Here is an 11,943-nt window from a genome sequence, read left to right on the forward strand (position 1 = left end):
AATCACTTGATTGGATCAACAACACTTGCTGCTGTTTCAAGATCAACAATACTTCTTGCTTATGTCTAATGTGTTTAAATTCTTTGTCCATTTTCCAACGTGCTGTTCTTCTTAATATGGGAAATGAGTAATGTAATACAAGGTCCAATAACGGATATTTGGCCATAATATTGGAATTACTCTTTATTATTCAGCAAGTCTGTTGCACACCAGCCAATAGTTTATGGTCCTATCCAAACACCCATTTCCCAGATCAGCCAATCTGAATTGCATCATTGACAAGGAGAAACCCAGGTAATGTTGCTGGGATCAAATTCTGGAGCGCCATAAAAGTAAGCAAGAAAGGAACAGCTATATTTTACAAGGATAACAACTAAGGTTCACAGTTAAGGATCCTTTCTACCAGCTGGTCCTTGGTCAAACTTCTTGGCATTGATTTTTCCCGGATTATCCGTACCCATTTACAGCTGGGTTGACTGGAATTATGAGTGAAGATAAACTTATTCAAGGTCATCAGATTTTTGCATGCTGATCGAGATCAGAACCCACAGCCACCATTTGCTCGATGTAACCAAGCAAATGACGTCATGTAAAGAACCAACTGTGCTATAGAACCTCTGAGAGATCCCAAACATTTGTCATGAGAGTAATAATTTTCACTTTCAAAATAATTCATACAATGATATGAAGATCATTTGACTGGGAACAACATGTCATTCATATAATTATATACTGATATAATCAGCTGGAGAGGTCACCTCCCTGACCTTATGATATCTTTGTTACATGAGAGAATAGGGTAATTATCACAGTGTAGTTTAGGCTGGGTCGGACTAATTATAATATAGTTAAGATTAAAATGACTTGTGTCACCATATCTAGCACTGATTTACTATCGACAAGACAAAGTCAAGCCAAATCAAAATATTTGATCAATAATTAGTTGTAACCACCTGTATATACTATATGTGACCAAAGAGCATGAAATGACTCACATTGGGCCAAATGGAGGTACTGAGTTGCATAAACCATTGGAAAGAAGAAGGTTAAAGCTTCAAAATGATACCAAAATATTTGAATTATCTCAAAAATTGACTGAATTATTACACTTTTAGTACATATACTTTTCCTGCTTAAAATCAAATTTTTTTTGAAAAATTTAGCTTAGAAAAATGGTTATGAAAACCATAGCAACCAATGTCCTATGATGTTAAAAGCAATAATCAAGAGTTTTATCCAAAATCCACTTGACCTTTGGAGGGCCGCAGCTCAAAATAAGTATTTGCGACAAGCAACTCATTTTGTGGTGTCAGGTCACATTTATAAGTTTGATCCAAGTTTTCTTCTGTTATCTGACCACTGATAGTTTTTTTGTCAGATGTCATCCAGCACGAGTTCTTGTATTCCTGTGGATGCATAATGGCTACCCAAGCGTTTTCACTTTTAAATTGAGACATTTTGAGAATAAAACCAATTATTCTCATTGGAATTTTGTCAGATGTCATCCAGTAATAGCATATTATTTTTATTGATACATAAATGGCTACCAAAGGGTTTTCGCTTTTAAATTTAGACATAAATTTATACACCCCATGTATAAAGCTTGATTGCAGACATGGTAATGCCAATATCTACTCAAGCTAAGAATTTATTTTTTCAATTTATTGTAATCTTAATAAATTATAATAAGCATATATATATTGAATCAATTCTTTTGTATCAAAGAGACTTTCTATTTCCATTGGTGAACCCCATAAAATGTAAATAAATGACAAATATACTCACTTTCCCACAATTGATAAATTCAACAGCAGTTTCTCGGAAGAAAAAATAAATAAAATCATCTATTTCATAGACTGATATAAAATTAGGTTCTGAAAAATAAATTATAATAATTGATCAATTTCATACTACTCAGGATAATTACTAAATAAAAATCAAACATAGTACAAAAAAATCCCTTCCAGAAACTGCAGCCAAAGAAAACCCATCAAGTTAAATCAAGTTAAATCAAGTTAAAAAGTTGATCAAAACAGCCCTTAAATGAAACCAGTAATTTCAAAAATATCACTGGGTGTGTTAATTTGATTATGCTGAGCCTTTTCCATTATACAAATCCTAACTTACCATTGAGCCATTTGGAATTTGATCTGACAGTACGAAGTGGTTTAGATGGACCAAGATTTCTATTTATAGAAGGATCTGTTGCAGCAAAGTCTACAGCAGTAGCAGTATAAAGATCACCATCATCTGTGATTAGAGCTGTAGCATTATGATGAGGATTAAAGGGACATTTAGCTCTACCATCAACTGTACCGTTGATTGCTGTTAAATTACTGGCCTGCAAAGAAAGAAACCCTTTGTGGAACCAAACCTTATTTGGTATCTGCTGTATGGCAATTGGATGCTTGCTCGCTTATGAAGATCCAGAATCAATCTCAGCATAGGTCAAGATATTCCTTCAGACATTTCAACTTGGTTTCCCCCTAATGGGGCTGATATGTAAAAGGTGTCTATTTGTTCAGATGTGACAATAACCATGCTCTGTGTGCTACCGGCTGTGCATGTTAAAGATCCCTGATTCAGTTGGAAAAAAAAACAGTGGGCTAATGCCAATATTAATGACACACTGTCAGGAGTATATTACAAATCAAATACTTACGTATCTCCATTGACAAAGAGGTTTGAAAGCATTGGTACCACAGGTAAATATCATCTCATCATGTAATAATAATACTCGAATAAAATTATGACAATCTTCCTGCAAATAAAATAATATTCATTTTAGATCTTGATACCGCTAACCAAAACCTTGAATTTTGGAATCACCATAGCAACATATTTTCAAAAAGTTTAACCATTGGAGGTTCAAAGACCATCAAGTTGTAGCCGAGCAGGCTCCTATTGGAAAGAAAAGAAAGAATGAAACAACTATATTACAAAGATAACAACTTAGATTCATAATTAAGGATCCTTTCTACCAGCTGATCCTTGGCCAAACCTGTTATTCATAATCATCAAGCTTTCACAGGTCAATCAAGATAAGAAACTGCACAGACGCCATTTGTTTGACCTAACAAAGCAGATGGAAAACCAACATTCCAACTGACTGTGCTATGGAACCTCGTAAGCTGACTTTGTGGTTAAAGTTGATTGCATTGCTTCTTAAATCCAACAGAAGTGCTTTCAGGGTCAGCAAGTGCGCTGTGTCCACAAGCAGAAATACATTCATTTGTTCAGAGTCTGTTTCATCAAGATCTTTGAGTCACTTGGACTTTAAACTCATTACAGCATTCTATGAAAAGTATATAAACTTCTGTGTAATATTAATATATCTGTTATGTCTATATGTAAATATATTGTGAATATCGTTCAGTGCTCTGACCTTGTGGCAAGCTGACCTTTCCAAAAACTCAGCCAATTTTATTTAGACTGAGTTTGTCCACTTGATTTCAATTCATGTCATTGATAACACATACCAAAATGAATGTAATGTCAAATTGAACAATTGGCATATATTAGATCTTTTACAAATGTACTTGAAAATAAAACCATTTGACATGATTTCCAGGTCATGAATTTCAAAAGAAATATTCACAATTTATATAATATAATGTATTTTAATAAATCTTAATAGATATTTCATATAATGTCTGGGTCATATCACTGAGTAAAATAACAGACAACATGTTTCATGGTTAGGCTTCTGTGTTTTATCATAAATATCAATTTTCGAAACTTGTCATTGCAGTAATAAGATTTCGCAAGATGTAATGGAAGCCATAGTCTTTTTCTTAATAACGGTTTTTACTTTTCTTAAAGGAGGATGGCCCATAATTGTCAAACAAATTCTGTAAAAAATCAGCATGAAACGCTAGTGATGAACGTATCATTGACAAAATTTCAGGTGACAGCCAATCTTGTTCTATGCAAGTTTATCGATGCCCTTGGGCAAACTGTGATGGTTTGGTCCAGTAACTTGAAAGTTTAGTGGATCTCATGATCTAATATCTGCCTATTGCAGATACAAAATACTTAGGAAAAATAGGAAATCTTTGGATACAGACAAAAAGAAAAACTTAATGCTAATGAAAAAAAAAATTTTCCACGGTATTTCAACCTCCTTTCTAAGAGAGCTGACAGCAAGCTCGCAAAAATGAACATGAAACACTAGTGATGAACTTATCATTTAAAAAAATTGCAGAGTAATCCTTATAAATGCATACAAAACACTTTGGACAAAATAGGAAATTTTTGGATTCGGATTAAAAAACAAACTCAACGCTAAAGAAAAAAAAAAGTTCTTCCACAGTACTCCAACCACCATTCTAAGAAAGCTGACAGCAAGCTTGATTAGATTATAAATTATATAGGTGCCATTCCACAGGACTCCAACCACCATTCTAAGAGAGCTGACAGCAATCTTGATTAGATTATAAATCATATAGGTGCTAATCAACAGCAAGTGGTTTCTATCACTACTGTATTGTTTACATTATAAATTATGTCTGTTTTTATATTTATAATTATATTACATACCGGTACTGTATTATATCCATCTAGATCATAATATTTATATATATTATCAAACTGGTCCAATATCAACAAGGGTTGTGTCATGATACAGACTTCAATTTTTTCCAACTTCCATGTCATGGCATTGATAAAGCTAATCTTTAAATTTGATAGAAATTTTCTTGATTCCACTTTATAACTAGGCATTATCTCAAAGTTTTTGATTTTGGACACTCTAGAGGCTGTAGGCGTTGCACGTGAGGATCTTAAATTGAAAAACAAAAAGACTAGAAAAGGTTCACAGTTAAGTATCCTTTTTACCAGCTGGTTCTTGGCCTAACCTCTTGGAATTGATCTTTGAAGATGACTTATTTAAGGTCATCAGACTTATACACACCGATCGATATCGGAATCCACATCCACTATTTGCTGGACATAACCAAGCAAATGACGTCATGCAAATAGCCAATGCTCTTACCGACTGTGCTTTAGAACCTCACAATATTAATGTCACTCCCTCACTGCACACTGCATAGCTTTGTCCATGTTCTTATTAGGTACCGAAAAGTAGGACATAAAACTCAAGTTTAGTTTCTTTTATGAGGGTCCACATGGTTGATATTTTAATATCATTATTTGACCTCTTATGTAGGCCTTATTTCATATTTCATATAGCTTACATAACATAAACAGGCATCATATTCAAAATTTATGCATACCTACATATTAACAATAGCTAGATTAGACAGACACCAGGCTATTTAGTACATAAAGAGGCTTGTTACAGTCATTCAGTTTACCCCAGTTAAAGGCTCATCACAATGTTTACTAGAAACTAACTTGAGATTTATCATCTTTACCAGATATTTTGATATTTGCTTCTTAATTCTACAAGATCAGATATATGGGTCAAGGACACAAGATTGAAATAATTTTTTTAACCTGTTGGTTGTTATGGCCCTGGAACTTATTTAACAAAACTGATCTAAGATAAAGTGTTTTTTTAAAACTGTAAATGATTGGTTAACAAAACTAAATTTATATTGAATGACCAATCAGATTTATATCATCTCGTGCAATCAGCTTTCTGTTTTAGTTTTTGCCTTTGGAGGCATAAAAAAGCCTCTGAGATATAGTGCTTTAAAAATATATACATATGCATAACAAAATATTCTAAAGATTTTGCCAAATTTGAGCTTTACAAGCTCATGCGCACTTTTCAATTCTTCAACTTGGCACACCTTTCAGAGAGTCCACATAGCTTATATCTCTATTAGGTATAGGCTACATATTTTAAAGTCACAGAAAATAGTTGTAAATGTGATGACCACAAATACAATAATTTTTGGAAAGTGAAAATTTTTCAAAACAATTGGTCGATGTCTAACAAAAATATAATCTAAATCACTTTCTTACAGATATCTTGTTTATTTTGTTAAGCTCATATTTTAGCACCCAACTTAAAAATCATTGTATTTGTTTCCCACTGTTTGGTCAAGTGTTGCATTCTCAATGAAGATTTTTCTCAAGTCATTTAGCTAGATCTTAAATTTCATAAACCTATTGTCCACTTGACCACATGTTTCTAAACAGAGCCATTATCAACTTACTGAGACCATTCATTTGATAGCCTTGGTGACCACAACATGGGATGGTCAATAAAACTTTGGCCATTTAATCTGTTTAACAAGTTCTTGTATTACAGTGGTCACTTTCAGACCATATGACTGCAGGATAGGTCATTTGATAAAATCTAAGTACATTATATTTAACGAATCAATGAATTTGAATACTCTTCTAAGCCAGTTTCCCATTTAAAGACAAGAAAAGCACTGCAGTGTGCAATGAAGAGAAATATTGCATGGGAAAATAAGACAGTTGTTCTGGTCTTGTCAAAATGAACTGGTCAAGATGTTTTAGTCATTTGGAAATTGGAATACATGAGCAAAACCTTCCAAAAAGATTGTTCTTTAGTCAGAAATGTTCCTGATCACTGCCCAGAAAAACAAATCTTCATGGTCGTTTCTAACGAAGATTTTTGCAACTTAAAATGTTCTTCACAACACACCCCCAACTTTAAAACATCAAGGAATACTTATTATAAAACTGAAGATAAAAGACAAATTATATTTGATCTAATTGAAATAGGAAATCAACTTGTCCTTTAAAATCCTAACATTAAAGCTATGAAAAACCTTTCATTTTTCCTCTAACATCATCTTCACTTCAATGTGCATAATGAGTATATATCAATGGACTAAATATGCAAGTCTAAGCCAAAGGACTTATTAATCTTTACTTCAAAGACAAATGCATACAGATGTATTATAATTATATAATATAAGAAGAGATGATCCTTAATAGGCACGGCAGTCCAGTAATATTTTAAAGAATTCAATCTTTCATTTATTTTTATCCAGAAAAATACCACAATTTTACCAAAAATATTTCTGATAATCCCAAAAATCAGTAAAAAAAAACACTTTAATGCTTTGATGGGAACTGCTGGCAGACTGTGCTAATAACTACACATGTTTTAAGCTGAGTTGCAACTGTTACAGATTTTGTTGCTATAGCAACTGTAACAGTTACTGTTGCTACAACAACTGTGACAGATGATAATTGCTACAACAACTGTGACAGATGATCATTGCTAGACATAGCATGTTCGCTCTTTCAGAACACCTGATGCTACTACAGAAAGCTCAATTAAGCATCTTATTTTTAGCCAAAAGCCTACCAGATATATGAACGAAAATTATATTCTTGTACCATAAGCAACAAACATTCCTCTCTGATTTTCGAAATTCAAAATCTATTTCTGTTCTGTAGGCAAGTAAGATGAGGTCAAGAGAAACAAACACCAAGATGGATCATTCACTATAACATTACTTTATTCCTGTGGGAATTGAAACCAATTTTTATATCCCAGGTCAGGTTTTAATCTAGCTATACCAGATATACCTTTGTTATTTGGAGATGGCTGACAAACCTTGTGAATTTACAGTTGAAGAGATGTATTGACAATCCAATTAATGTTGAGTAAGAATTAGATGTCCACTTTACAGTGGTTAATTATATATCTATATCACTTGATGTCATTCAAAGTAACTTTATCTACATACTTGAAACTGCAAGTACAAGTACATCAATCTTTGGTGAAGTGACTTTTTCTTGTCAGATGAAATTTGGTCTATTGAAATTGAGTCTCGTACCTTCTTTTCAGTGGTGGAATCAGTGAGGGAACAGACATCTTATTGGGCAAGTTCTATAGTTTGACCAAGACTATTGTCTGAGCAAAGAAAAACGTTTTTTGAATTTTTTCTGTCTTTAAAGAGAATTGGAATATCAGCCTCAAAATAGTACTGATAGTCTTAGAATGTCTTTGAGTTCTCATAAAAAATGCCGAAAAAGATTCAAAAATGTTTTAATTGACAATAATTAGGTTTATCAATTCTTCTTGCTTAATTGTGCAAGGGTTTAAATCAAATACACTCCAACACCTTTCAAAATATAAAGATGATGTACATGCACGTATTACACTAATTTACCATAGAGCTATTATTGTACTATTACATGTGTGGTTATTTATGCCTTGTCATTTTTCTCAAGATTAATTGCATACATTTATTACTATTTGATGCAAGAGATGTCAGATTACACTTTGTTCTTATGTGTATTATAATACATCATTAGTATTGTTTTCTTCTAGTTATAATCAAATGCCTCAAGCTCATATTTCATAGTTGAAAAAGCATGCAATTAAAATATTTTTCCTGTGCATTTTTTATTTCTTTTTTAACACAATATGAATTTTATTTGCATAGACATTTATTCATTTTAAATCATCACAAACGATTGATTTCAAATTGTACAAAAGCTCGTAGTTCTTATTCTTTTTGGCCGAAAATTTCTTTTTGTACATCCACATGATCTTGTGTGCGTTGGATATTACTTTTCAATGAATCTTTAAGGATTATTGCCCTTGATTTATGCTTATACTGATATGTTAAATTAAAAAGATGATAGAGGTAATGGTGAATCTTTTAAAGACCACTTGAAACAGTAGACTCTTACTGCTTTGTTAAAATGGCTTTCATTACACAAAACATATTTCGTATTAGCCTGGTTGGGTGCAGAAAAGTTGAAAAATAAACTTTAGGTTTTCTTTTCCATAAAAAATATCAGTAAAATGACCCCTTTTTAGAATGTACAGTATGTGATAACCAAAAGTCTAATTTTTTGCGCTGAGATCAAACAGTACAGCAAGTTTGAAAAGATTAATTAAATCATTGAGGTATGCTGTATCATTATGTAGAGAGGATCTAAAATTTTACACAGTATTCATTATCACTAGACCTGAACCTAACTTCATTACAGTAACAATCATCTCAACAATGTAGCCTAGTTTCACGAAAAACTTTTAAAAAGAGAAACTTGATTGTACTATTTGTCCCTGTCAGACTAGCTTATGTCTGCCTTTTTAACTCCTTTTTAAAGATTAGATATTAAATGTTGGCATGAAATATGATGTGATGTTTGTCTCTAAAAATCAACAATCTAAATTACAACAATTGTTTAATGACCCTTTTATGTCTCAATATTTTAAATTTCTCAAATTTTTCAATAAAATCAAAAAAGGATGTTACAGGCAAAAAGAGAAAACAGCTCGCTTAATGGTATATTTAAAAAAGAGATCAAAACTATGATTTTTGGTTTTCAATGTAACACACTTGGAGAAGAAAACTTTCATAAACCTACAAAATAGCACATTCAGGAATACCATGTTTTTATTTACTTTTGGCATAACATAATAACATCAAATTGAATATGTAGTGGTCATTGCATCTTATAAAAGTTTTGAGCACTTGTTTTTTGAAAAATACAACTGGATATGATGTGTGGTTTACAAAAGTCATTTAAACTGGTAAAAATGAAAGTCAAATCAGTGTATTCCAAAAAGATGCCAGGAAACCTCCTTCAAGCATAGAAGTGTTTTAAAAATTTGGACAATTACCTGAGCTTGGCCTTTAAACATACATTTGGATGGATCTTCTGGTTTCCATTCAGCTAATTCAATTTGAGCTAGATCATCTAATGACAGACGAAATAAACAATCCCTGGAATCAAATATCAGAAATTAATGAAATGACAGACTTTTTTCACTTTTCAAAAGTTAAAGAGTTCAATATTCTATTGAATATTAGTGAGCATAACAAAAATTTTAGTATCTAAAATTCATTCATAGATTCAGTTCGCTAAAAAATAATCTTGCTTGATTTGTTTTCAACTGATTATACTGGGCTTTTTATAAGAGAATTCCAATTAAAAAAAATTGCTTACCTTGCACCTAGAAGTAGCTGATTGCCTTCAATATCTATTACCATCTGAACATAGCCAATTATATCTGAATGTTGAAATAAATCAACACTGGTAATTATATCTGAAAATATATTTTTAGCAAATCAAGAAGACTAGTAAATTTATTTGAAAATATAATATCTTAGTTTTGAAATAATCAACACAAGTAATTATATCTAAAATTGTAATAGTATCTGATATACATCAACACTGGTAATTATATCTGAAAATATTATATCAGAATACTGCTATACATCAACATTGGCAATCTGAATGTTGATATACATCAAAATAGGACATAACATCTGAAAATATAATAATATCTGAATGTTGATTTAATCAACAATGGCAATTATAAATTTAAAAATTACACCTGAATACATCAACATTGGTTATTATATTTGAAAATATTATATCTGAATGTTGAAATAAATCATCACTGATAATAATATAATAATATCTGAATGATAAAATAAATCAACAGATAGTAATATCTGAAAATATTATATCTGAATGTTAAAATAAATCAACATTGGTAATTATATCTGAAAATATAATATCTGAACGTTGTATCTTAATTTTTTTAATAAATTGACGGCCTAGTTTCTTGACGATATTAATGTGACAATATAAGTGTAAACATGATGTTGAACATGAGTTTAGACATATTGAATAATAAATATGTTCAGGTTAGTTATAACAATAAACTTGACTAACTATGTCATACTACCATTGTCTTAACAACAATCAAAACACATGTTACTAACTTTAACATAATAGTATACCATTGTAGAGCACATGTACTTTTAAAGAGAATGCACATGAATTCAAATGATTTCAATAATGAGGTGTTGTCAATTATGAACTGAATTTGAATTGTCCTGTGGCTCAACTTCAATCCAGACATAAATTGCTTAAAGGTAACATTGTACTTTCTAAAAGTTAAGTTATATCATCTGCATAGGCCCGTAGCCAGATTTGATTGTTCTGAGGGTAATATATATCTAGAGGGGCAAAGGTGTATGGTGTCTAGTTGCAGTAATGGAATTGGTCGGTTGTCAGAATTTGTTCCCCTGGCTTCCCTGTAGCTATGGCCTGCATCCGCATATTTTGTATATTCTAAAAATCAAGGACATATATCTTCTAAAATTGTCTAAAAGTCATTCTGTATTTTCTAAAAGCCATTATGTATTGTCTAAAAGTCATTCTGTATTTTCTAAAAGACAATCATTATGTATTGTATTTTCTAAAAGTCATTCTGTATTTTCTTAAAGTCATTCTCTATTTTTTAAAAGTCATTCTGTATTTTCTTAAAGTCATTCTCTATTTTTTAAAAGTCATTCTGTATTTTCTTAAAGTCATTCTGTATTTTTTAAAAGTCATTCTGTATTTTCTTAAAGTCATATAATTGTATCTTTCATTAGAATCAGTGCATACCTACAATAGAAAACCACAGAATTAACCAAGTTTCATAAGATGAAGTGTCAAAGAGAAGTAGGTGAACAGGTTCAATAAATACTACAACTGCAATATTGCATCTGTTAGGCATGGTGCCAAGTGGTATTTAGAAAACTCTATGTTACTACTGATAGTGACATTATTCATCTCATTATTCTATAATACATAAAACATAACTTTACACCTTCTAAAATACATTGAATTGTATAGTGCACCATTTCAATTATTTAATATTATATATTGAGTAAAAATTATCCAACCTCATCCCAAAATTTCTCCACAAATCAATTCTGTTTAGATATACATCAAATAGAAATTCTTTGTAGGCTCCTGAATGTTTGCTGTGTATTGAGATACTTCTAACTGCCTCTTGGGTATGTCTCAAATAATATACGCTAATTTGGTATTATTCCATCATTGCAAGACAACAGTTCATCTGTACATCACAAGTTATTCATAAAGTAATATATGTTTAGTCACATGCATTCCAAATAAGTTGAATCATTAAAGATGGATTTCCCTTATTTTCAATTATGAAAATGAAAATGCTATATGCTTATATGAATAGAAAGTAGAGGTGTTCTAATTTCTCATATGTACATAATTTAT

General features: G+C 31.3%; 2 protein-coding genes across 2 annotated transcripts in view; one reads left to right on the top strand and one right to left on the bottom strand.

Annotated features, from left to right (window-relative positions):
• The window catches only part of LOTGIDRAFT_107562 (hypothetical protein), a gene marked incomplete at both ends in the record, with an annotated part of 17,764 nt that extends 8,112 nt beyond the window's left edge, over positions 1 to 9,652 (bottom strand). Inside the window, 4 exons of the mRNA XM_009065359.1 lie at positions 1,786 to 1,874; positions 2,128 to 2,341; positions 2,663 to 2,761; positions 9,533 to 9,652. Coding sequence (XP_009063607.1) covers positions 1,786 to 1,874; positions 2,128 to 2,341; positions 2,663 to 2,761; positions 9,533 to 9,652 — 522 coding nt within the window. The remainder of the gene's footprint in view (positions 1 to 1,785; positions 1,875 to 2,127; positions 2,342 to 2,662; positions 2,762 to 9,532) is intronic.
• A 1,410-nt stretch (positions 9,653 to 11,062) lies between these two features.
• Positions 11,063 to 11,284, top strand: LOTGIDRAFT_107779 (hypothetical protein; the record flags this gene model as incomplete). The annotated part of the gene is made up of 1 exon (XM_009065360.1): positions 11,063 to 11,284. The coding sequence occupies one exon, from the start codon at positions 11,063 to 11,065 to the stop codon at positions 11,282 to 11,284; it is 222 nt and encodes a 73-aa protein (XP_009063608.1).
• Positions 11,285 to 11,943: the final 659 nt, after the last annotated feature.

Source organism: Lottia gigantea (genome assembly GCF_000327385.1).
Source record: "Lottia gigantea unplaced genomic scaffold LOTGIsca_7, whole genome shotgun sequence".
In the NCBI taxonomy this organism is placed as follows: domain Eukaryota; kingdom Metazoa; phylum Mollusca; class Gastropoda; family Lottiidae; genus Lottia; species Lottia gigantea.